This window comes from Pseudophryne corroboree, chromosome 10, assembly GCF_028390025.1.
Source record: "Pseudophryne corroboree isolate aPseCor3 chromosome 10, aPseCor3.hap2, whole genome shotgun sequence".
In the NCBI taxonomy this organism is placed as follows: Eukaryota; Metazoa; Chordata; class Amphibia; order Anura; family Myobatrachidae; genus Pseudophryne; species Pseudophryne corroboree.
The window spans coordinates 190384093-190411608 of NC_086453.1; the positions used below are offsets into that span (position 1 = coordinate 190384093).

The 27516-nt window shown below is 49.7% G+C and overlaps 1 protein-coding gene across 2 annotated transcripts in view; it reads right to left on the reverse strand.

Annotated features, from left to right (window-relative positions):
- The window catches only part of SDF4 (stromal cell derived factor 4), a 250372-nt gene that overhangs the window by 213300 nt on the left and 9556 nt on the right, over window positions 1-27516 (reverse strand). The window contains exons 2-3 of one of the 2 annotated variants that reach the window (XM_063942989.1): window positions 23968-24155; window positions 9729-10086 (exon numbers count right to left, since the gene is read on the reverse strand). In XM_063942989.1, coding sequence (XP_063799059.1) covers window positions 9729-10036 — 308 coding nt within the window. In that variant the 5' untranslated portion in view covers window positions 10037-10086; window positions 23968-24155. Of the gene's footprint in view, window positions 1-9728; window positions 10087-23617; window positions 23689-23967; window positions 24156-27516 lie in introns of those variants that run through there. The other variant, XM_063942988.1, reaches the window with a different exon arrangement.

Sequence of the window (27516 nt, forward strand, 5' to 3'; positions counted from 1 at the left end):
CCGCAACTCCAGAATATTGATCGAGAGGAGGTACTCCTCCTTGGTCCACTGCCCCTGAAGGGAGTGTTGCTCCAGCACCGAGCCCCAACCTTAGACTGGCATCTGTCGTCAACAGGACCCAGTCGGATATCCAGAAGGGGCGGCCCCAGCACAGTTGTTGGTCCTAGAGCCACCAGAGCAGCGACAGACGGACCTCCGGAGTCAACGAGATCATTTGAGACCTGATCCGGTGAGGCAGGCCGTCCCATTTGGCTAGAATCAGCCTCTGGAAAAGGCGAGAGTAAAATTGAGCGTACTCCACCATGTCGAATGCTAACACCATGAGGCCCAGCACCTGCATCGCTGAATGTATCGACACTTGCGGACGAGATAGGAAGCAACGAATCCTGTCCTGAAGTTTCAGGACTTTCTCCTGAGACAGGAACAACCACTGGTTGTGAGTGTCCAATAGTGCACCCAGATGCACCATGCTCTGAGCAGGGATCAGGGATAACTTCTTTCAGCCACCCGTTGATGAGCCACCAGTGGGCTTGCAGAAACCGGACTGTCACATCTAGATAACGCAGGAGAAGTTCTGGGGAATTTGTCAGGATTAACAAGTCATCCAAATACGGCAGTATCCTGACCCCTTGACGGCGGAGTAACACCGTCATCACCGCCATGACTTTTGTAAAGACTCGCTGAGCCGTTGTTAAACCAAAAGGTAACGCCCGAAACTGGTAATGGCAGTTGCCAATCGCAAATGTCAGGTATTGCTGATGAGACACTGCTATAGGAATATGCAGGTAAGCGTCCTGTATATCCATGGAGACCATGAAGTCCCCAGGCTCCAAGGCCAGAACTATAGAGTGAAGGGTTTCCATACGGAACTTGGAAATCTTCACAAACCTGTTCAATGTCTTGCGGTTGAGAATGGGCCGGGAGGACCCAATCGGTTTCGGGACTAGAAACAGCGGAGAATAGTACCCCCGGCCCCTTTGCGCAAGAGGCACCTGTACTACGACTCCTGTATCCAGGAGGGTCTGTACCACCGAATGTGGAGTGTTTGCCTTTGTCTTGTCCAATGGGACATATGTCTGGCAAAATCTATGAGGGGGGCAGTTTTTGAAGGCTATGGCGTAACCTCGAGTGACGACTTCCCGTACCCAGGCATCTGAAGTGGTCTTCAACCATTCCTGGGTAAACCCTAGAAGCCGGCCCCCCATCCTGGGATCCCCCAGAGGGAGGCCCAGCCCGTCATGCGGCAGGCTTATCGGTCTTGGAAGCTGGCTGACGGGCCGTCCAGGCTCTTTTAGGCTTAGGCTTACCAGGTTTGGAAGTGCGGGCCTGCTTGTTGTACGCCTGACCTTTTGCTTTACCTGAAGGACGAAAGGGGCAAAAGGAAGTACCTTTAGCCTTCGACACAGAAGGAGCAGTACTTGGCAGACAGGCAGTTTTGGCAGTAGCCAAGTCAGCCACAATCTTATTTAAATCCTCCCCAAACAGAATATCTCCCTTAAAAGGGAGTACCTCCAGGGTTTTTCTAGAGTCCAGATCCACAGACCAGGATCTCAGACACAATATCCGGCGAGCCAGGACTGACGTAGTAGAGGCCTTGGCTGCCAGAATACCGGCATCAGAAGCCGCCTCTTTAATATAACGAGAAGCTGTGACAATAAAAGACAAGCACTGTCTAGCATGGTCAGAGGAGATTTCAGCATCTAACTCCAAGGCCCATGCTTCAATGGCCTCTGCAGCCCAAGTAGCTGCAATAGTGGGCCTTTGTGCAGCACCCGTGAGGGTGTAAATAGCTTTCAGACAACCCTCCACACGTTTATCCGTAGGCTCTTTTAGAGACGTGACGGTGGTGACCGACAGAGCTGAGGAAACCACCATCCTAGCCACATGCGAGTCCACTGGAGGAGGCGTTTCCCAATTCTTAGACAGCTCCGACGCGAGAGGATAGCGAGCCAGCATCTTCTTTTGAGGCACAAACTTCGTACCCGGGTTTTCCCAGGGTTCCTGACGTATATCAATTAGGTGGTCAGAGTGAGGTAAAACTTGTTAAATCACCTTCTGACGCTTGAACCTATCTGGTTTCTTAGGAGGAACGGATGGCTCGGGATCATCCGTAATCTGTAAAATTAATTTAATAGCCTCCAAAAGATCAGGAACAGCCACATGTGAACCACCCTCCCCATCAGCCGTATCTGAGTCAGAACCTGTGGGGTCAGTGCAAGTGCCGTCTTCATCCGACGAGGTGTCAGTTACAGCAGTGGATTGTGAGGAGACAAGCGCTCGCTAAGAGGACCCCTAGGACGTAGACGAGCGTCGGTCAGACTTTCTAGTAGTCAGGGACTGGTTCAACTTCTTTATTTGAGCAGATAAATCGTCCGCCCGCGGCGGATTAGCTACAGGGATCACAAACGGTTGCACCGGCATTGGGGGTCCCATAGGGGGTGTTAGTTTATGAACTAGCGTATGCAGAAGCGCGGAAAAAGCGGCCCGCAGCGGGTTATTATTTGCCCCTGTTGCCACCGTCCCACTGGGGGGCAAGGAGCCCCCAGAACCAGAGCCCAAAGCTGCTATATTCTCCTCATAGGTATCTGCGGCTTCAGCAACACCGGCAGTGTGTTCAGCCCCAGAACCGTTACCCTCAGAAGCAGACATGATATAACTTGCAGTATCAGGTAACACAGTACAATTTGTCAGCAGCACAATACCTCTAGCCCAAACCCCTGCGCAGTGTAGTCAGCACCAGCAGAGATAAAGGAGAGATATGGTAACTAAATCACAGAGAAAAATACGTAATACAGTATATCTTTGTGAAAATCCTATATTAGATAAAACGTGACGCACCAAGCCCCCTCAGGTTATAGAATATAGGGATAGCAGGTTGAGTGAAAGACACGAAATGGACACCACTCAGCTATCAAATGCACACACAAATAGTCACAGACTGTACAATGCAGAGGTTATTACTAACAATAATACTGCACTGGACTAGCTTACACAGCTATATAACAATAGATATAACAGTACACAGTAAGCACTGGATGTATATCACAGGGTAATTGTACTATAAACCCCTGACTAAGTGCACTCTTTCTTAACGAACACGGACTAAAAAAGGCAGGTAGAATACTTAAGTGTCTTGTAAAGTCACAGTACTGACAACCAGGCGGCTTTACATAGGAGGATTTGCCCAAGCATTCCCAGGAACAGTGAGCTGAGGGATAATGACGCCGCAAACACTGCCAGGGAGTGAGGGACAGATATGCAGCTCCAGGGCGGGAACATTTGCAGAAAATTGCGCCCTGGGGCTGGGGGAGGGGCTTCAGGTCAAAGATCTATCCTCCTGCTGGCAAAACCACCGGGTACTGCGGGCTCTAATATCAGGATTTTGGTACTTACCGATAAATCCCTTTCTCCGATTCCACAGGGGCCGCTGGAGTGCAGATACAATGGGGAATATAGTAGGCAGTAACTGGGAGCTGGCACTTTAAATTTATAACCATGTGACTAGCTCCTCCCCTACTATGTTCCCCCTCCAAGCCAGTCTAGTTAAAACTGTGCCCAAGGAGAGCTGGAAAAGGCCAACTTCAAAGTAGAGGAGGTTCGCTAAGCCAACTAAAAACAAGATAATACCCAGGAAACCTGGAAACATAGTGAGAGGGTAAAAGGAACAAAACGCACAGTCACATGCAACCCGATAAGTGTAGAAGGAGGAAACAGCGCTGGGTGGGCGTCCAGTGGCCCCTGTGGAATCGGAGAAAGGCATTTATCGGTAAGTACCAAAATCCTGATTTCTCCTTCATCCACTAGGGGCCACTGGAGTGCAGATACAATGGGGACGTCCCAGAGCTCCCAAGACGGGAGGGAAAGCGCTGAGAGTCCTGCAAAACCGCTCGGCCAACCTGTGACACAGAGGCCGCAAAAATGTCAAATCCGTAAAACATGATAAACCTATGATGTCCCGACTAAGCGGCATTGCAACATAAAGCATTCATGGAAACCCCGTGGGCGGCCGCCCCGGAAGGTCCCCAGAGCGCGTGGAGTGCGCCGAAAAGGAGGCTCTCGAGCAACCGCCATATAAAACTGTCTGATGGTCAGACGTATCCAACAGCCCAACGTCTGCTGGGACCCCGGCCATCTAGGACGGGAGCATCGTACAGAACAAAGGAGAAATCAAGTTGTAGAAAAGCCGAAGACCTCTGTAGAGAGAATCGGCGAGCCCCGACAACATCCAAAAAGGGCCGAAAACACAAGTGTATGAAAAGCGGACATCACCCCTGGAAGAAACGACAGCTGAGTATGAAACTCAACCGTAACTTTATTCGAAAGGGGGGTTGCCGGTAGAGTACTCCCTGTAAGAGAGCCCAAACTTCCGGCAGCCAGGCAAATTTCCTTTGGAAGAAAACCAAAAGAGCAGAGACCTGAAATTCAGGTCAACCTAGTTGAAGCGCAGCCAAGCGCACCACCCGGAGAAAACGAAAGAAGGCGGCTAAATGAAAAACCGAAGGGAAAAACCCTCGTCATCCACACCAGACCACTTAAAGTTTCCACAAGTGGCAAAAGCGAGACGAGGTAACCGACTTCCAAAATCGGGGCCCAGTAGGTATAACCGAACTAGGGAACTCCTCACTTCTGAGAAGGTCTCGTAAACAGCCACGCCGTTAAACGAAACCTGTGTAAGACTGAACAAACAAAAAGGACCCTGTTGAAGTAGACATTCCAGCAGATGGTAGGAGCCAAGGCTCCTCTACTGACAACAGGTGCAGGGTGGATTTTCAAGTCATGCGCGGCTATACTGGAGTCACCGGGAGGACTAGCGTGCATTCTCCCTTTATGTGTTGCAGAAAGTGAGGTAGAAACAGAAAAGGAGGAAAGATAGACTAACCAGAAGCTCCAAGGAGCCGTGAGGGCATCCTCGGCTACTGCCGCCAGAGTGCACGTCTGAGAGTAGTAAAGAGTCGGAGAGTCAGTCGGAATGCCATGAGGGCGATCAGAGTTCTCTGCCAACAACAGACCAGCTGGCAAAACTCCGGGGAATGTCCACTCACTCGGGTGCCTGACCTGGCGGCTTGACCTGGAATGAAGATTGTCATCCTCCGCTCAGAGTAGAATGTAGGTGACCTCTCAGCGCCGCAACTTGGCTGAAGAGAGAGAGAGAGAGAGAGAGAGAGAGAGAGAGAGAGAGAGAGAGAGAGAGAGAGAGAGAGAGAGAGAGAGAGAGAGAGAGAGAGAGAGAGAGAGAGAGAGAGAGAGAGAGAGAGAGAAACTGGAAGGAAAAATCCTCTGACGGACCGAGTTGAGAACCATCCCTAAACAGAGAAACATAGTACGAGGAGCATAAATGGGACCCATGTCGAATCAGAAGATCCTGGATACTCCGGATATTCAGTAGCAACCTAATCTGCAGAGTGGGTTTCCAGCAGTGGATTGTCCAGTTAGGGAACAAACGTCACTCCCTGTCTTTGAAGTAGGGCCATCCTGTGACCTTCATGAACACAGTGGGAGCGGAAGAGACCGAACGGAAAAGTCTGACCGTGGAAATGAGTATCCTGTACTACGAATCGGAGAAAAGCCAGATGAAGAAGCCCAATGGAAAACAGTAAACAGGCCTCCCTGATGACTAAGGACGCCTAAAACCCCTTTTTTCTTAAAACTAGCAATCACAGACTGAAAGGATTCTAAGTTCAGAATGGGCCTGGCCGAGCCATCTGGCTTCGGCACGGGAAAAAACAAAGGCCTGAGAAAATGCCCCGATTCCAATGATGTGTAGAAACAGGGATCAGCACCCTTGCGGTTTGAAGAATCTGGAACGCCGCCTGCAGTACAACTCTCCTGTCGTCGTAAACCGGCAGACCTGTGGTGAGGGACCCCTGAGGCGGTTGGACTCCAAAATCGAGTATGTAACCGCCCGTGATAAGAAACCTAACCCAAGCATACCCAGGCCTCCCAGAAAAACCACAGACATGCGCCCACCATGGGATCTCCAAGGTGGGAGGGAGGTCTGACCTGCGGTGGATGTGTTGGAGGACCTACCATCAGACTGGTTCGAGGATGCTGAACCTCTGGCTCAGCCTCTTACTTTGAGATCCCTTGGTAACGGAGATACCAACCCTGTCATGGACTCTAAACCTGGAAAGGGCACGGAAAGATCTAAAGGAAAGACCGGTATAGGACTGTCTTGGAGCTGGAGCAGCAGTAGGGGAAAGAAAAGTGGACCAACCCCCAATGGCTTCAGAAATCCAGGCAGGAAGATCCTTTCCGACCAGGCCCGTAATGAAACTGCTGCCCATTAGGATTCAATATCCGCCTGTCACTGTCGCAGCCCTAAAGGTCGTGGGGCGAAGATACCCCAAGCGGAAATTCAGGCTCAGAGTATACAGACGTCCTTGGAGACCTCAAAAGAACATAAAGTAGAATCGTGACTCTGATCTGCCCAAGGAATCAGTTGATCCTGATGCAAACTATCCTGAAACCCAGAGGACAATTGTCCCACAACCTACCTGCTCCGGACAAGGTAGAACCCCTGGTGCCGCATATTTCTCTCGGATGGCTCCTTCAGCAAGGTTGCACCAGGAACCGGCAGCTTCTTGGACCGGCGATATATCGAAGGGGTATACATTGGAGAGGTCTCATATCGTTTCCTGCTGTCTGTGGGGAAAGGATAGCAAAACAAACATTGTTTGATACCTGAAATTGTGCATCCGGATGTCTCTAGGCCGCCGACCGGAGCACATCCAGCTCATCCGAAACAGGAAACGCTGTCATTTCTTCTGTGGCGCCGAACTCCGAGGAACCAGAAGGGTTCAGTTCAGACTCCTTTACCTGCAGCACCAGACGAACTGCTGTAAAAAAAAAACGCCTTGATACCCTGAGACACTGGTTCAGACTTGACCGAAAACCGACGTCATCAATATTCTGGACATCTATCACCTCCGCCAAGAGAGGCCTCTCATCCGCAGAGTTGTGTAACCTGAAGTTACACATCCTCCTTCTAGAAACCTGGAAAGGAGAAATGACGGACGGGGTCTCTGGTGAACAGTGACATTACCTGCAAAAACCGAGCTGTTCAAACAGGAGTGTCCTGCAGCTATGTTGAGGGCTAAGCAGATGGTTCCACCGCACAATCCACACCGAACAGGGAATTCTGAGTGTTACACTTAGTTCAACAAAAAGAGAAAAAAACGGGTTAAAGAAGTGTAGCCCTATGTAATCCCTGCACTATAACGTGCAGTGACAGACACGTTTCCCTTCTCTGTGTTCAGATGTCCCTGCTATTAGCGTACTAAGGTACCACGGCTAGTTGTCTGATGCCACACAAATTCCCCAAATTACAAACAGCATTTATACCAAGTGAAACAAAGGAATAATAAAGGGAAGGCAACACCCGCCCTGTATGTAGTGTTCTGCTAAATTAGTAAGAACAGGTGCAATACATGTTTCTCGGAAGCTCCCGTGAGAAAAGCTGGGGAAAATTTGATGTGGCGAGGCGAGTTATGTGGGACAAGTACCCAGGTCTGTACCTGGATGTTATTTGCGGTGGAGTTGTGAGCCACGACCGGCTGTAACTGTCACTAGCCCCTTGGACAATGGGGCACTGGGTATAAGCCCTGCCCCCCCTATGGCGCCTATATTTAAAATCAACGGCGCTAACGTAGGGCAAGGGAATGGTTGATCACTGTAAAAATTACTAGTCTGTACTTGGGCTAAACCCAGGTTTCACTGTCTCAGCCATTCCTATCTTAACTTTTACAGCAAACAGCGGAGTTGAGGAAATGGCCGCAGGGGCAGCCGGGAGCTGAGGCCCTCCGGGATTAAGCTCCGCCCCCCGCATTATGGCGCCCATTTCAAATTCAACCAGCTCCAGCGCAATCATAGCGGGGAGCGGGTGATGCTGAACCCGCTGTGCAGAGCGGGATTAAGCTCCGCCCCCCCGCTACAGCGCTCAATTTAGAACTTACAAGGTCCAGCGCCATCAGAGCAGGAGGTGCCCTGCATCCCCCGCCGTGCTGCTGAATCCGCTGTGCAGAGCGGGATTAAGCCCCGCCCCTCTCCGCTATAGCGCTCAATTTAAAAGTTACAAGCTCCAGCGCCATTGGTGCGGAGGGCGCGCATCCCCCGCCGGCAAAGTGCTGCCGAAACTGCAGTGCAGAGCGGGACTAAGCTCCGCCCCCCGCCATCTCATCAGAGCGGGGGGGCGCCCTGCATCCCCCGCCGGTAAAGAGAGCCGCGGCCGGGGAGCTGGGGGAAGCCGAGCCCGCTGTGCAGCGCGGGAACAAGCCCCCTTTGTAGTGGTGCTGATTTTGAAAGTGAATAGGCGCCTCTTGCTGGGCTTTTTTAGCGGGGGGAGCGCAATGTGGCAATTGTTGGTTCAGAGCAGGACCTGAACCCAGGTCTGTGCGCATAGTGTATATTAAGCACAGATCCATTCTCCCAGCAGCCAGCTGTATTCTCTGTAATAAGAGCATATAGGATCTTGTACTCACCGCTGTCCTGTACTCCTGCTGCTTCTATGGAAGTGATGGTGTGGCCCCGACACGCGCCGCACGCAGCGGTGTCCGGCAGGATCTGTCGACGGAGTGGCCCTGACACGTGCCACACGCAGCAGTGTCTGGCCACTCATACTCACCGCTGCCGTGCTGCCAGGATCTTCTGCCGACGGAGCGGCCCCGACACGCGCCGCACGCAGCGGTGTCCGGCCAGTCTCCGGAGAGCTAATGTCTCCTTCAGCCAGGGCCCATCCCGAGCCGCACGCAGCTGCGATGGGACCGCGCTGGCAGCTCCCGCGGTGCAGATTGGCAGTGGCAGAGCTGCCAGTCTGTGAGTGTAAGTAAGAAAAAATAAAAAATAATAAAAAGAAATAAAATATCTTCAGATAAGACCTAAGTGACCAGCTCCCTCGGGCACTAAAATAAGACTTGGAGGGGGAACATAGTAGGGGAGGAGCTAGTCACATGGTTATAAATGTAAAGTGCCAGCTCCCAGTTACTGCCTACTATATTCCCCATTGTATCTGCACTCCAGTGGCCCCTAGTGGATGAAGGAGAAAAAACGGTTTATAAAAGAACACCAGGGCATGGGACAGGTCAGGTTATCTGGTGGGATCGCCTGTACTGCCACAGTGTCCACCGCCAGCGCGCGCGGCCCGCCTCCCACTGACCGCGCCGGATCACTATAAAGACTGGGTCCCGCAAGCGGGACCCACTTACCACCTCCCAAAGCGCGGCCACGCGATCCCGGAAAGCCCCCGTCGTGTGTGCCTGACAAAAAGAAAACCGGAGCCTCCTGCTGTAGTTACCTGGCAACCAGGGCTCAGGAGTGTACAGCGCCGCTGGGGAGAGCCGTGAATGTCCACTGACATATATCACTGCTGCTGCCCTTGAAGTCTTCACTTTTTTCCTCAGAAAAAAAGCTCTTTTTAGGGCTGCCTGGAGCAGCCCCTCTGTTAAGTGCCTGCTACTGCAGCACCAACTGCAAAACAGAGATCCTGTGCAGGGAGGCGGGGTGATATAGGAGGCGGCGCTATGCATTCTGGGAACAGTCAAAGCTTTGAGCCTGTTGGTGCCTCGGATCAAGATCCTACTCTACACCCCATCGTCCATTCCTTGTGGAGCCCAGTGTACCCCGCAGCAGAAAATAATAATAATAATAATAATAATAATAATAATATTATATTATGTGTGCAACACTGAACTTTGAGCCAAGTATGATTCTATCATTTGTAGTTATGAACTTACTTTGAAAAGATAGCAGTCAGCTTCCTCCTATTCTTACGGGGCTCTGAATCTTCATCAAATTCTTCCATCTCCTTACCCAGGAAAACCTCTTGATGGAACTCCTTGTTAAGGTGACCATCCATTTCCATCTTTACTCCATTAAGGTGGTCTGGTGGCATAATCTCATTCTCCTCTCTATTGTCCAAGGGCTTTTCCTTCAAGGCAGAATTGTTTGCGGGTCTGGCATAAACATCCATAAGGAGAAATACAAACAAGAGGGATAGGTAGAGGGAACCAAGACTGAACAGGAATGCTTGCTTAGATACCATTGTACTTTGCCAAACCACCAACAAGTTGATACTGTAGAATAGTTTTCTCCCTGAAACAGTAAAATCATAGTAAACAAACGGGTTTCTACAGAACATACAAGACTATGAAATATGATGTGGACAAAGTCAGTAATAATAAGAATTTACTCACCGGTAATTCTATTTCTCGTAGTCAGTAGTGGATGCTGGGGACTCCGTAAGGACCATGGGGAATAGACGGCTCCACAGGAGACTGGGCACATCTAAAGAAAGATTTAGGACTATCTGGTGTGCACTGGCTCCTCCCCCTATGACCCTCCTCCAAGCCTCAGTTAGGAACTGTGCCCGGAAGAGCTGACACAATAAGGAAGGATTTTTGAATCCCGGGTAAGACTCATACCAGCCACACCAATCACACCATATAACACGTGATAGGAACCCCGGTTAACAGTATGATAAAAAATGGAGCCTCTGAAGAGATGGCTCACAACAAAACCCGATTTTTGTAACAATAACTATGTACAGGTATTGCAGACAATCCGCACTTGGGATGGGCGCCCAGCATCCACTACGGACTACGAGAAATAGAATTACCGGTGAGTAAATTCTTATTTTCTCTGACGTCCTAGTGGATGCTGGGGACTCCGTAAGGACCATGGGGATTATACCAAAGCTCCCAAACGGGCGGGAGAGTGCGGATGACTCTGCAGCACCGAATGAGAGAATTCCAGGTCCTCCTCAGCCAGGGTATCAAATTTGTAGAATTTTGCAAACGTGTTTGCCCCCGACCAAGTAGCTGCTCGGCAAAGTTGTAAAGCAGAGACCCCTCGGGCAGCCGCCCAAGATGAGCCCACCTTCCATGTGGAATGGGCTTTTACAGATTTAGGCTGCGGTAAGCCTACCGCAGAATGCGCCAGCTGAATAGTGCTACAAATCCAGCGCGCAATAGACTGCTTAGAAGCAGGAGCACCCAGCTTGGTGGGTGCATACAGGATAAACAGCGAGTCAGTCTTTCTGACTCCAGCCGTCCTGGAAATATATATTTTTAGGGCCCTGACTACGTCCAGCAACTTGGAATCCTCCAAGTCCCTAGTAGCCGCAGGCACCACAATAGGTTGGTTCAAGTGAAAAGCTGAGACCACCTTTGGGAGAAACTGAGGACGAGTCCTCAATTCTGCCCTATTCATATGGAAAATCAGATAAGGGCTTTTACAAGACAAAGCCGCCAATTCTGAAACCCGCCTGGCCGACGCCAAGGCCAACAGCATGACCACTTTCCACGTGAGATATTTTAAATCCACAGTCTTAAGTGGTTCGAACCAATGTGATTTCAGGAATGCCAAAACCACATTGAGATCCCAAGGTGCCACAAAAGGAGGCTGAATAGGCAGTGCTCCTTTGACAAAAGTCTGAACTTCGGGCAGTGAAGCCAGTTCTTTTTGGAAGAAAATCGACAGAGCCGAAATCTGGACCTTTATGGACCACAATTTGAGGCCCAACGTCACCCCTGCTTGCAGGAAGTGCAGGAATCGACCCAGTTGAAATTCCTCCGTCGTGGCCTTCATGGCCTCACACCAAGCAACATATTTTCGCCAAATGCGGTGATAATGTCTTGCGGTGACATCCTTCCTGGCTTTGATCCGGGTAGGGATGACTTCCTCCGGAATACCCTTTTCCTTCAGGATCCGGTGTTCAACCGCCATGTCGTCAAACGCAGCCGCGGTAAGTCTTGGAACAGACGGGGTCCCTGCTGCAGCAGGTCTTGTCTGAGCGGCAGAGGCCAAGGGTCCTCTGTAAGCATCTCTTTAAGTTCCGGGTACCAAGCTCTTCTTGGCCAATCCGGAATCACTCCTCGCCTTCTTATTATTCTCAGTACCTTGGGTATGAGAGGTAGAGGAGGAAACACATAAACCGACTGGTACACCCATGGTGTCACTAGAGCGTCCACCGCTATCGCCTGAGGGTCTCTTGACCGGGCGCAATATCTTTTCAACTTCTTGTTGAGGCGGGACGCCATCATGTCTACCTGTGGTCTTTCCCAACGGTTGACCAGCATTTGGAAGACTTCTGGATGAAGTCCCCATTCTCCCGGGTGGAGGTCGTGCCTGCTGAGGAAGTCTGCTTCCCAGTTGTCCACTCCCGGAATGAACACTGCCGTCAGTGCTAACACATGATTCTCTGCCCATCTGAGAATCCTTGTGGCTTCTGCCATCGCCATCCTGCTTCTCGTGCCGCCCTGTCTGTTTACATGGGCGACCGCCGTGATGTTGTCTGACTGGATCAGTACCGGCTGGTTTTGAAGCAGGGGTCTTGCCTGGCTTAGGGCATTGTAAATGGCCCTTAGCTCCAGGATATTTATGTGAAGAGAAATCTCCTGATTTGACCACAGTCCTTGGAAATTTCTTCCCTTTGTGACTGCCCCCCAGCCCCGAAGGCTGGCATCCGTGGTCACCAGGACCCAGTCCTGTATTCCGAATCTGCGGCCCTCTAGTAGATGAGCCCTCTGCAGCCACCACAGCAGCGACACCCTGGTTCTGGCCGATAGGGTTGCATCTGGAGATGGGACCCGGACCATTTGTCCAACAGGTCCCACTGGAACGTCCTTGCGTGGAACCTTCCGAATAGAATTGCTTCGTACGAAGCTACCATTTTTCCCAGGACTCGTGTGCATTGATGTACCGACACTTTTCCTAATTTTAGGATGTCTCTGACCAGAGATGACAATTCCTCGGCTTTTTCCAGTGGAAGAAACACTCTTTTCTGGTCTGTGTCCAGAATCATTCCCAGGAACAGAAGACGTGTCGTCGGGACCAGCTGTGACTTTGGAATGTTTAGAATCCAGCCGTGCTGTTGTAGCACTTCCTGAGAAAGTGCCACCCCCACTATCAACTGTTCTTTGGACCTCGCCTTTATCAGGAGATCGTCCAAGTACGGGATAATTAAAACTCCCTTCTTGCGAAGGAGTATCATCATTTCGGCCATTACCTTGGTAAAGACCCTCGGTGCCGTGGATAACCCAAACGGCAGCGTCTGGAACTGATATTGACAGTCCTGTACCACAAATCTGAGGTACTCCTGGTGCGGAGGGTAAATGGGGACATGCAGGTACGCATCCTTGATGTCCAGGGATACCATGTAATCCCCCTCCTCCAGGCTCGCAATAACCGCCCTGAGCGATTCCATCTTGAACTTGAACCTTTTGATATAAGTGTTCAAGGCTTTTAAATTTAAGATGGGTCTCACCGAACCGTCCGGTTTCGGTACCACAAACATTCTGGAGTAGTAACCCTTTCCTTGCTGATGGAGGGGTACCTTGACGATCACTTTCTGTGAATACAGTTTTTGAATAGCCACCAACACTGCCTCCCTGGCAGAGGGAGTTGCCGGCAAGGCAGATTTTAGGAAACGGCGGGGGGGAGACGTCTCGAATTCCAGCCTGTACCCCTGAGATACTACTTGAAGGACCCAGGGATCCACTTGTGAGAGAGCCCACTGTGTGCTGAAAAACCTGAGACGTGCCCCCACCGTTCCCGATTCCGCCTGAGCAGCCCCAGCGTCATGCTGTGGACTTACCGGACGCAGGGGAGGACTTCTGCTCCTGGGAACTAGCTGTGTGCTGCAGCTTTTTCCCCCCTTCCTCTGCCCCTCGGCAGAAAGGATGAGCCTCTAGCCCGCTTATTTTTCTGGGGCCGAAAGGACTGTACCTGATAATACGGTGCTTTCTTTTGCTGTGGGGTAGCCTGTGGCAAAAAGGTCGATTTCCCAGCAGTAGCTGTGGAAACGAGGTCTGAAAGACCTTCCCCAAAAAGTTCCACCCCTTTATAGGGTAAAACTTCCATGTGCCGCTTGGAGTCGGCATCACCTGACCATTGCCTAGTCCATAACCCCCGTCTGGCGGCAATGGACATAGCGCTTATTTTTGATGCCAGCCGGCAAATATCCCTCTGTGCATCACGCATGTATAAGACCGCGTCTTTTATATGGTCAATCGTTAGCAAAATATTGTCCCTATCCATGGTATCAATGTTTTCCGACAGGGAGTCGGACCACGCAGCAGCAGCACTGCACATCCAAGCTGATGCAATAGCGGGTCTCAATATAATGCCAGTGTGTGTGTATATAGCTTTTAGGGTACTTTCCTGTCAGTGCTTTATCTACCCTAGGGGGTGTTTCCTAGCGTGACCTATCCTCTGGCGGGAAAGGGTACGCAGCCATTAACCGTTTAGAAATGATCAATTTCTTATCTGGGGAAGTCCACGCTTCCTCACACACATCATTTAATTCGTCAGATGCAGGAAAAAATACTGGTAGTTTTTTCTCACCAAACATAATACCCTTTTTGTGGTACCTGGGGTATCATCAGAAATGTGTAATAAATTTTTCATAGCCTCAATCATATAACGGGTGGATCTATTGGAGGGTACACTCGTCTCATCATCGTCGACACTGGAGTCGGTATCCGTGTCGACATCTGTATCTGTCATCTGAGGTAGCGGGCGTTTTATAGCCCCTGATGACATTTGAGACGCTTGGACAGGCACAAGCTGAGTAGCCGGCTGTCCTATGTCGTCAAACCTTTTATGTAAGGAGCTGACACTGTCACGTAATTCCTTCCATAAGTCCATCCACACTGGTGTCGACCCCGCAGGGGGTGACATCACATTCACAGGCATTTGCTCCGCCTCCACATCATTATCCTCATCATACATGTCGACACAGCAGTACCGACACACAGCAGACACAGGGAATGCTCTTACAGAGGACAGGACCCCACAAAGCCCTTTGGGGAGACAGAGGGAGAGTATGCCAGCACACACCAGGGCGCTATATAACAGAGGGATATCACTATACAGAGTGTTTTCCCCTATAGCTGCCTATAATATATATATACTGCGCCTAAATTGTGCCCCCCCTCTCTTTTTTACCATTTCTGTAGTGCAGGACTGCAGGGGAGAGCCAGGGAGCTTCCTTCCAGCGAAGCTGTGAGGGAATAATGGCGCCAGTGTGCTGAGGGAGTTGGCTCCGCCCCTTTTTCGGCGGGCTTTCTCCCGCTATTTTATCGTTTCTGGCAGGGGTTAATATACACCTATATAGCCTCTGGGGCTATATATGGTGTTAGTTTTGCCAGCCAAGGTGTTATTATTGCTGCTCAGGGCGCCCCCCCCCAGCGCCCTGCACCCATCAGTGACCGCAGTGTGTGGTGTGCATGAGGAGCAATGGCGCACAGCTGCAGTGCTGTGCGCTACCTTGGAGAAGACAGAAGTCTTCAGCCGCCGATTTTCTGGACCACCTTCTTGTTTCTGGCTCTGTAAGGGGGACGGCGGCGCGGCTCCGGGAACGGACGACGAGGTCGGGTCCTGTGTTCGATCCCTCTGGAGCTAATGGTGTCCAGTAGCCTAAGAAGCCCAAGCTACCACCACTTAGGTAGGCTCGCTTCTTCTCCCCTTAGTCCCTCGTTGCAGTGAGCCTATTGCCAGCAGGTCTCACTGAAAATAAAAAACCTAAACTATACTTTCTTCTAGGAGCTCAGGAGAGCCCCTAGTGTGCATCCAGCTCAGCCGGGCACAGAAATCTAACTGAGGCTTGGAGGAGGGTCATAGGGGGAGGAGCCAGTGCACACCAGATAGTCCTAAATCTTTCTTTAGATGTGCCCAGTCTCCTGCGGAGCCGTCTATTCCCCATGGTCCTTACGGAGTCCCCAGCATCCACTAGGACGTCAGAGAAATATACAATGGTGTCAATATCTAACATCAGAGCTCATCAGCTACATCTGTATAAGGTTACTTGGTGTCCTCCATCAACACAGTCAACTGCAATAGACACATTTTTTGTTATCTCACTATATATAACCAACTTGAGACCCTGTTGCCGGCATACCATACTACACCCCTGTTTTTGTACTAGCCCAGCACTCAAGAAAACTGCTAAAACGGTTTGTCCTGGGCCTTCAGTATTATAGCAATGGCAAAAGATACTTTCTCAGTCATTCTAAATGGCTCCCAAAAATCGATAAAAAAAGGAACCAATAGAACACTGCAAGGTCCAGGTTCAAGCATATAAAGAACAGTAGCACAAATTATAGAAGCAGTAGGTCATGGCACACACAGCAGAGACAAAATAAAATTGGTACAGTGAATAAATAGGACAATAATACATGCTTACCCCTATGTTTTGGAATATGTTCAGAGGGTACAATGTTATTAAATATGTTACAATGGTACAAAAGAAAAAAAAAAAACCCACCCTCTATCCCCCCTCCTTCCAAATAAAATAAAAACACACATAAAAGGGCTAGTAAATACTGGACCACTCAGGGCATATTGGGCCCTTGACGGTCACCTTGTTTGCATAATGGTTGAGCCTTCTCTGCTGCATGTTCACCTCCAAATTGTCATTGCCATACTCCCCTTTCCCACTGTTCTACCAACTTCACCTTGTTTTGGTTCTGAGTTATGTGTTTATGGGGGTCATTCCGAGTTGATCGTAGCTGTGCTATATTTAGCACAGCTACGATCGTGAACTCAGACATGCGGGGGGACACCCAGCACAGGGCTAGTCCGCCCCGCATGTCAGTGCCCCCCCCCCCCCCCCCGCACAAATACAAAAGCATCGCGCCTTTGTATTTGAGGAGTAACTCCCGGACAGCGCAGCTCCTGCGGCTGATTGGGAGTTGCTCATCGCTCCCGCTGGCCACAGCGGCTGCGTGAGACGTCACACAGCCGCCGCGGCCCGCCCCCCCCCCCCCCAACGGTCCGGCCACGCCTGCGTTGGCCGGACCGCTCCCCCTAAACGGTGGCTTAACGCCGCCGTTCAGCCCCCTCCCGCCTAGCGAGTGATCGCTAGGTAACGAAAGCTGCCATGCGCCGGCGCATGCGCAGTTCCGACCCGATCGCTGCGATGCGACAAACTGCAGCAAGCGATCGGGTCGGAATGACCCCCTATATGCGCAACCTCTCAATATCTCACAGAGGTGTTCTGTCTTTTGACATTTTAACACATGGTAGATTATAAAGAGTCTTCTACAATCATCTAAAAACATTTCTAGTATTATACTGATTATTTGTCAGTGTATAATTAACACATTTATAGTCTCAACAGATTATAATCCTCCTTTAACAGCCTGAAATGATAAGAGTTATGAGGACACTCATTGCTGTATGTGTAAAGACCCACACACGGCGAGATTCAGCTATGCCCGATTCTCACTATGCGACAGGGGCTAGGTCGGCATCGCAAGCACATAATGAGTGGTTGCGACACTGACTATGTGCGATTTTGGCTAAGTGTTCATTTTGACTATCTCTTCTATAGAGAGAGTCAAAACTGATTTGCCTGCACAGTCTATCTAGGCTTGCGATGCTGACCACGTAGGACCGCGCATCGGCATCGAATCAGGATCGCAAGGTGACTTTGTGAAAGTCACCTTGCGATCCTGATTCGATGCTGATATAGAAGAGATAGTCAAAATTAACACTTAGCCAAAATCGCACATAGTCAGTATCGCAACCACACTCATTATGTGCTTGCGATGCCGACCTAGCCCCTGTCGCATAGTGAGAATCGGGCATAGCCGAATCTCACCGTGTGTGGGCCTTTACACATACAGCAATGATTGTCCTCATAACTCTTATCACTTCAGGCTGTTAAAGGAGGATTATAATCTGTTGAGACTATCCTTGTGATCTGCACTAACTTTTCTTACGATTTTGACTATATAGTCAAAATCGTAAGAAAATATATCACCATGTGTACACAACATAAATAAGAATTTACTCACCGGTAATTCTATTTCTCGTAGTCCGTAGTGGATGCTGGGAACTCCGTAAGGACCATGGGGAATAGACGGGCTCCGCAGGAGACTGGGCACTCTAAAGAAAAGATTAGGTACTATCTGGTGTGCACTGGCTCCTCCCTCTATGCCCCTCCTCCAGACCTCAGTTAGGTAAACTGTGCCCGGAAGAGCTGACATTACAAGGAAAGGATTTATGGAATCCAGGGTAAGACTCATACCAGCCACACCAATCACACCGTACAACTTGTGATAACCTTACCCAGTTAACAGTATGAACAACAACTGAGCCTCACTCAACGGATGGCTCATAACAATAACCCTTATTTAAGCAATAACTATATACACGTATAGCAGAAAGTCCGCACTTGGGACGGGCGCCCAGCATCCACTACGGACTACGAGAAATAGAATTACCGGTGAGTAAATTCTTATTTTCTCTGACGTCCTAGTGGATGCTGGGAACTCCGTAAGAACCATGGGGATTATACCAAAGCTCCCAAACGGGCGGGAGAGTGCGGATGACTCTGCAGCACCGAATGAGCAAACACAAGGTCCTCCTCAGCCAGGGTATCAAACTTGTAGAACTTTGCAAAGGTGTTTGAACCCGACCAAGTAGCCGCTCGGCAAAGCTGTAAAGCAGAGACCCCTCGGGCAGCCGCCCAAGAAGAGCCCACCTTCCTTGTGGAATGGGCTTTTACTGATTTTAGATGCGGCAATCCAGCCGCAGAATGAGCCAGCTGAATCGTGCTACAGATCCAGCGAGCAATAGTTTGCTTTGAAGCAGGAGCACCCAGCTTGTTGGGTGCATGCAGGATAAACAGCGAGTCAGTCTTCCTGACTCCAGCCGTTCTGGAAACATATTTTCAAAGCCCTGACTACGTCCAGCAACTTGGAGTCCTCCAAGTCCCGAGTAGCCGCAGGCACCACAATAGGTTGGTTCAAATGAAACGATGATACCACCTTTGGGAGAAATTGGGGACGAGTCCTCAATTCTGCCCTGTCCATATGGAAGATCAGATATGGGCTTTTACATGACAAAGCCGCCAATTCCGACACACGCCTAGCCGATGCTAAGGCCAACAGCATGACCACTTTCCACGTGAGATACTTTAGTTCCACGGTCTTAAGTGGCTCAAACCAGTGGGATTTCAGGAAATCCAACACAACGTTAAGATCCCAGGGTGCCACTGGTAGCACAAAAGGGGGCAGAATATGCAGCACTCCCTTAACAAACGTCTGAACCTCAGGCAGTGAAGCCAGTTCTTTTTGAAAGAAAATGGATAGGGCCGAAATCTGGACCTTTATGCACCCCAATTTTAGGCCCATAGTCACCCCTGACTGTAGGAAGTGCAGGAATCGACCCAGCTGGAATTCCTCTGTAGGGGCCGTCCTGGCCTCACACCTAGCAACATATTTTCGCCATATACGGTGATAATGCTTTGCTGTCACGTCCTTCCTAGCCTTTATCAGTGTAGGAATAACTTCATCCGGAATGCCTTTTTCCGCTAGGATCCGGCGTTCAACCGCCATGCCGTCAAACGCAGCCGCGGTAAGTCTTGGAACAGACAGGGCCCTTGTTGCAGCAGGTCCTGTCTGAGAGGCAGAGGCCATGGGGTCCTCTGTGCGCATTTCTTGCAGTTCCGGGTACCAAGTCCTTCTTGGCCAATCCGGAACAATGAGTACTGTTCTTATTCCTCTCTTTCTTACTATTCTCAGCACCTTGGGTATGAGAGGAAGAGGAGGAAACACATATACCGACTGGTACACCCACGGTGTCACTAGGGCGTCCACAGCTATCGCCTGAGGGTCCCGTGACCTGGCGCAATATCTTTTTAGCTTTTTGTTGAGGCGGGACACCATCATGTCCACCTGTGGCAGTTCCCATCGCTTTGCAATCTGTGTGAAGACTTCTTGATGAAGTCCCCACTCTCCCGGGTGGAGGTCGTGTCTGCTGAGGAAGTCTGCTTCCCAGTTGTCCACTCCCGGAATGAACACTGCTGACAGTGCTTGCACGTGATTCTCCGCCCACCGAAGAATCTTTGTGGCTTCCGCCATTGCCATCCTGCTTCTTGTGCCGCCCTGGCGGTTTACATGGGCGACCGCCATGATGTTGTCTGACTGAATCAGCACTGGCCGGTTTCGAAGCAGGGGCTCTGGTTGACTCAGGGCGTTGTAAATGGCCCTTAGTTCCAATATATTTATGTGTAGAGAAGTCTCCAGACTTGACCACAGCCCTTGGAAGTTTCTTCCCCGAGTGACTACCCCCCATCCTCGGAGGCTTGCATCCGTGGTCACCAGGACCCAGTCCTGTATGCCGAACATGCGGCCCTCGAGAAGGTGAGCACTCTGCAGCCACCACAGAAGAGACACCCTGGCCCTTGGGGACAGGGTGATCAGCCGATGCATCTGGAGATGCGATCCGGACTACTTTAACAACAGATCCCACTGAAAGATCCTTGCATGGAACCTGCCGAAGGGAATGGCTTCGTATGAAGCCACCATCTTTCCCAGGACTCGCGTGCAGTGATGCACCGATACTTGTTTTGGTTTCAGGAGGTCCCTGACCAGAGATGCTAATTCCTGGGCCTTCTCCATCGGGAGAAACACCTTCTTCTGTTCTGTGTCCAGAATCATGCCCAAGAAAAGCAGACGCGTCGTAGGAATCAGCTGCGACTTTGGAACATTCAGAATCCAGACGTGCTGTTGCAACACTTCCTGAGAGTGTGCTACGCTGATCAACAACTGCTCTCTGGACCTCGCCTTTATGAGGAGATCGTCCAAGTACGGGATAACCATAACTCTCTTCATCATTTCGGCCATTACCTTGGTAAATATCCTCGGTGCCGTGGACAGGCCAAACGGCAACGTCTGGAACTGGTAATGACAGTCCTGTACCACAAACCTGAGGTACTCCTGGTGAAGTGGATAAATGGGGACATGCAAGGAAGCATCCTTGATGTCCAGCGACACCATAAAATCCCCCGCTTCCAGGCTTGCAATAACCGCTCTGGGCGATTCCATTTTGAACTTGAATTTCTTTATACAAGTGTTCAAGGATTTTAAATTCAGAATGGGTCTCACCGAACCGTCCGGTTTCGGTACCACAAACATTGTGGAATAGTAACCCCTTCCCTGTTGAAGGAGGGGGACCCTGATAATCACTTGCTGGAGGTACAGCTTGTGAATTGCCGCCAGTACTACCTCCCTTTCCATGGGGGAAGCTGGCAAGGCTGATTTGAGGTAACGGCGGGGGGGGGAGTCGCTTCGAATTCTAGCTTGTATCCCTGAGATACAATTTGTACAGCCCAGAGATCCACCTGTGAGCGAACCCACTGGTTGCTGAAGTTTCGGAGACGCGCCCCCACCGCACCTGGCTCCGCCTGTGGAGCCCCAACGTCATGCGGTGGACTTAGTGGAAGCAGGGGAGGACTTTTGTTCCTGGGAACTGGCTGCATGGTGCAGCTTCTTACCTCTACCCGCCTCTGGCAAGAAAGGATGCGCCCCTGACCCTCTTGCCTTTCTGAGAACGAAAGGACTGCATTTGATAATACGGTGCTTTCTTAGGCTGTGAGGAAACCTGAGGCAAGAAAGTCGACTTTCCAGCTGTCGCTGTGGACACGAGGTCCGATAGACCGTCCCCAAACAATTCCTCACCCTTATAAGGCAAAACCTCCATGTGTTTTTTAGAATCAGCATCTCCTGTCCATTGCAGAGTCCATAAGACCCTCCTGGCAGAAATGGACATAGCATTAATTCTAGAGCCTAGCAGGCAAATGTCCCTCTGAGCATCCCGCATATATAAGACGACATCTTTTATATGGCCCAGGGTTAGCAAAACAGTATCCCTGTCGAGGGAATCTATGTCATCTGACAGAGTATCTGTCCATGCTGCTACAGCACTACACATCCAGGCTGAAGCAATAGCAGGTCTCAGTAGAGTTCCAGAGTGTGTATACACTGACTTCAGGATAGCTTCCTGCTTTCTATCCGCAGGCTCCTTTAGGGCGGCCGTATCCTGAGACGGCAGGGCCACCTTTTTAGATAAGCGTGTCAGCGCCTTGTCCACCCTAGGGGATGTTTCCCAACGTAACCTGTCCGTTGGCGGGAAAGGGTACGCCGTCAGTAACCTCTTAGAAATCACTAGTTTCTTATCAGGGGAACTCCACGCTTCTTCACATAATTCATTTAATTCATCAGATGGGGGAAAAGTCACTGGCTGCTTTTTCTCCCCAAACATATAAACCCTCTTGGTATTAACAGGGTTAATCTCAGAAATGTGTAATACATCCTTCATTGCAATAATCATGTATCGGATGGCCTTGGTCATTGTAGACTGTAAATGTGCCTCATCATCGTCGACACTTGAGTTGGACTCTGTGTCGACATCTGTGTCAACCATCTGAGATAGAGGGAGTTTATGAGCCCCTGACGGTTTCTGAGTCGCCTGGGCAGGCGCGGGCTGAGACCCCGGCTGTCCCAAGGCTGCAGCGTCATCAAACCTTTTATGTAAGGAGCTTACATTGTCGTTTAAGACCTTCCACATATCCATCCAATCAGGTGTCGGCCCCGACGGGGGCGACAACACACTTATCTGCCCTTGCTCCGCCTCCACGTAACCCTCCTCATCAAACATGTCGACACAGCCGTACCGACACACCGCACACACACACAGGGAATGCTCAGACTGAGGACAGGACCCCACAAAGTCCTTTGGGGAGACAGAGAGAGGGTATGCCAGCACACACCACAGCGCTATAGAACACAGGGATTTTCACTTATAATAAGTGATTACCCAATAGCTGCCTTATATGTTTTATTTGCGCCTAAATTTATGTGCCCCCCCCCCCCCTCTCTTTTTTACCCTTCTTGTACCTGGATACTGCAGGGGAGAGCCTGCGGAGCTGTGAAGAGAAAATGGCGCTGGTGTGCTGAGGAAGAAGGCCCCGTCCCCTCAGTGGCGGGCTTCTGTCCCGCTTTCTGTGTAAAAAAATGGCGGGGGTTTTTACATATATACAGTGCCAGACTGTATATATGTATTTTTATTGCCAAAAGGTACTTCAATTGCTGCCCAGGGCGCCCCTTCCCCCCAGCGCCCTGCACCCTACAGTGACCGGAGTGTGTAAGTGTGCTGGGAGCAATGGCGCACAGCTGCGGTGCTGTGCGCTACCTTAAATGAAGACAGGAGTCTTCTGCCACCGATTTCGTCGTCTTCCAGCTTCTGTTCTTCTGGCTCTGCGAGGGGGACGGCGGCGCGGCTCCGGGAACGGACGATCGAGGACAGGTGCCTGTGTTCGAACCCTCTGGAGCTAATGGTGTCCAGTAGCCTAAGAAGCACAAGCTAGCTGCAAGCAGGTAGGTTTGCTTCTCTCCCCTTAGTCCCACGTAGCAGTGAGTCTGTTGCCAGCAGAAGCTCACTGAAAATAAAAAAACCTAATAAATACTTTCTTTACTAGTAAGCTCAGGAAAGCCCACTAGGAGCACCCAGCTCTGGCCGGGCACAGATTCTAACCGAGGTCTGGAGGAGGGGCATAGAGGGAGGAGCCAGTGCACACCAGATAGTACCTAATATTTTCTTTAGAGTGTCCAGTCTCCTGCGGAGCTCGTCTATTCCCCATGGTCCTTACGGAGTTCCCAGCATCCACTAGGACGTCAGAGAAACATAAAAACCATAGCACATTGTGCCGTTTATGGATGGTTTGTTTGCTCATGTTAAACACAATAGATGATAAAAATAACTCAAGTTAAAGTTCCAATGACAGTAATAATAAGGGCCCCGTAGTTACGCAAATAAGTTGCATATTACATTTTACCATTTATTTGGCTATAAACACATCCACTGCTTGTGTTCTTGCGCATTACCAATAAAATAGCAAATAATATATAAAATAATAAAAACCACTAGGGTAGGGGGCATTATCTACGCTTACGGCATATGATTAATGCAAATGCCATCAGTGACAGATAAAGAGACAGCCAATGCCTGACAAGGCTGGTAGGAAAAACATAGAAACAGCGGTCGTTGTGTCAAGAAGCCGCCAATGTACTACGACAGGAACACAACACGTTTCCCCCATCTCCTGCCACTGCCCGCAGTGTGACACACACTCAAGCAGAGAGCTCACAATCTCTGACACGCACACATCTGTCCCTGTCCCATTACCTGCACAGCCGGCCACGAACACCGGCTCTCAGCACCTGCGCTGCCGAACACCGGAAGGAGGAAGCAATCGAGCTCTGGGGGACAGTGGAACGCAGGACACGCCGGTGACAAGGAAAAAGCGTTCCGCCTTCAGTTTCTGTCCTGTTTGTGTTAGGACTTAAGTAGGTGAGACCGTGAGAGCGAGGTGGCTGTGTACAGAAGGAGACATTTTAGCAGGGCTATGTGACACTTTCCTAATGGTTATGGCCAGTACTATTTTACTGGAAGAAGAGGTTAAGGAACTATGGGTCTGGAGGGTGGAACTAGTAAAAAAAACAAAAAAAGAAACTAACTATATAGTTTTTAGAAAAGAAGGCACTTAAAATGGACTTTAAAATGTAACTTATCTTACAGTAAATACATTTTGTCTCAAGACAGGTTCAGGAACCCATTTCATGATTATGTAATATTTAATGAGAGGTTCACTAGGACCTGTGACATTACCACCACGTGACCAGCGACGAGGGGGGAGCAAGGTCAGATCATGGGACCCAGGTTACTAAAGGGAGTAGTTGTTGACTTGGATAGTGCAAGTGCTATCCCACCAGCCTTGCTCCTCCCCCTAACGCATACTTGCCTGCCTGACCCTCTCCATGAGGGAGAAAATGCTCTGTTCCTGTACTTTCCTGGTAATGTATGATTTCCATCACCTGTGGTGAGCTAGTTAATTGATAAGAAAGGTGTTTCGTCAGAGGTCCTTTAGCCCACTTGGCTCTAGTATCTACCCATAGTTGCCTACTCTCCCTCATTCTGCAGGAGACTCCCTGAAAAAGAAGTAATCTCCCTAACTCCCTGAATAGTCCAGCAATCTCCCTGATTGCACCTTATCCCCATTATGCAGCTGTTGCATACCTCCCAACTTTTTATTTTCTCAAAGAGGGACACACTCCCGAAAAGGGTGTGTGGCCTAAGAAAAGGAGTGTGGCTTCACGGGAGGACCGCGATCGCGAGTCACGCCCCCGTTTTCATCACTGAGGGGTCATGCCCAGCGCTCTGTGAGCCGCTGGCATGCCCCCTCTCTCTCTGACTCATGCGCACAGCGTCTATTCACCGCTGCTCTGCTAAGCAGGGCAGCGAGAGACAGAGACTCCCAACTGCCCCCCCCCACCGCGGTACACTGCGGCCTGCGGGTGGGACAGTCCCCAAAAAACGGGACTGACCCGAAAAATCGGGACAGTTGGGAGGTATGCTGTTACATTCTTGGGGAAAATAAATCATAGATATATACATTCAAATGGGCTCATCAGAGCCATGTCCCTGCATTGGTTATAAGGCACAATGATCTATATCACTACATGCACTTTAAATAAGGTTTGTTGTGGCCACTTACAGTATATGGAACCTCGTGTTATACACAATAACAAATCCTGCAAAATATCAGTCTTTTCTTCAACAAGTAAATCTTACTAACTTTGGGGCTCACATTTGGATGTAAGTCATGTTTATGACACGCCTCTCAGATGTGGCAGTCCACATCCGCGCTAATAGGTGTTACTTTCACAATCTCCCTGAAATGCTTTTTCAAAAGTAGGCAAGTATGTATCTACCCTTCCCTAATGGTGTCATTGTTGTGAGATTTGGTATATTAGGTAAATTGTGGCAATGTTGACATTCATAATGTGTACACGGTTATTATGCCAACAGATCTTGCCAACATGTCCATAATGCCAACATTCAGTGTCTCATTACTGATGAAATGTCAACATGGTCACAATTTCGACAATTCATTTGTAAGGTATTCTGTAACTAACCCCTAATCCTAATATTTCACTAAATGTTGACATTCGGTACATGCCAACATCATAACGATCAACATAGTGAATGACGGCATACCCTTTAATGCTAGCCCTGTGCAGTGCAAAAAACAGCAATAACTGATTCATTTTTTTGCGGACTGTAATGTACAATAAAATCTGTAAACAGAAAATATACATTTCTAAAAGTATGTTTCATGTAAAATAAAGAGAGGAAAATGTGTTTAGATACATTCTAAAGACACTTTGCTGAGATGCTAGTGGAAATGTAGACAGTTGTCTCATTGTACCAAACAAAGAAATCTGCAACTGCACATGTTCCAAATCTGACTAGGCACACAGATGGCGTCTGCTAGTACATACGGATTTATCCATCCTTCGACTGACCACACTATCTGTAAAATGTCCATAGGGAGGCGACAAACAATCGTCCTCTACGTTTTATTATACTTAAGAGCACGATTGCCCCTATTTCATCTGTTATATAAATTTGATTTCAGCAGATCTGATTTTTGGATTGTGTGCACATACCTGTACTATATATTTGAAATTACCAGAGGTATTTAATCCAGTTATGAAACAGAGACCATTCACTTAGCTTCTGAGGAAGCTGTGGGACCAACTGCAGAGAAAAGCATCAGCACTTGCCTTTGTGTAATCTCACTTTCAGAACTACTGCCCTGTTTATCACTACCAATCTTAAACAACTAGATTTTGGAGCAACACCTCTACCGGAGTACCCCGTGGACGTGGACATTCTTTACAAGATTCTTGCTAAGAATACATGTAGGACATTATCTTTTCTAGATAATCTCAAGGTGCTTAAATTGTAAACAGTCTGACTAGATTGCTTAGAAATAAAGCACACATCACTCCGTGTGTATGCCCAAATCTAGTTAGATCGTTCATTTCACTGCTGGGTGAAATGAGCGGCCCCTCCATCTCCGTCCCCCACCTCACTCAGCACACATCGCGCTGTGTGCTGAGTGGGGGGAAAGATGTGCGCTGAGCGGTCTGTGCTAGATCGCTCAGCACACATCTTCCCCGTGTGTACAGGGCTTAAGCTGCACCAGATTGCTGGGTAACATTTTGGGACAGTAATAGGGGTGTAAATACAGGACACAATAGAGGAAGTTCGCCTCTGGGCGCCAGCCCTGAATGGAGCAGCCTAATCTTTTCCATTGCTCCAGTTTCTGCTTTATGCACCAGAGCAGGGATAAGCAGGGAGCCCAGGGGACATGTGTTGTGGTTCTCCCTCTCCCAGGGCCCCCACTCCGGAGTCTCAAACTGCACCAATGTACATAATATGAGCGGGCAGAGGCTGAAGTGTGTTTCTCATACGTCCTAGAGGATGCTGGGGTCAACTTTAGTACCATGGGGTAAAGACGGTTCCGCAGGACCCATGGGCACTTTAAGACTTTTCAAGGGTGTGAACTGGCTCCTCCCTCTATGTCCCTCCTCCAGACCTCAGTTTTAGAAATGTGCCCAGGCAGACTGGATGCACTCCAGGGGAGCTCTACTGAGTTTCTCTGAAAGACTTATATTAGTTTCTCTGACGTCCTAGTGGATGCTGGGGACTCCGTAAGGACCATGGGGAATAGACGGCTCCGCAGGAGACTGGGCACATCTAAAGAAAGATTTAGGACTATCTGGTGTGCACTGGCTCCTCCCCCTATGACCCTCCTCCAGTTAGATTTCTGTGCCCGGCCGAGCTGGATGCACATTAGGGGCTCTCCTGAGCTCCTAGAAAGAAAGT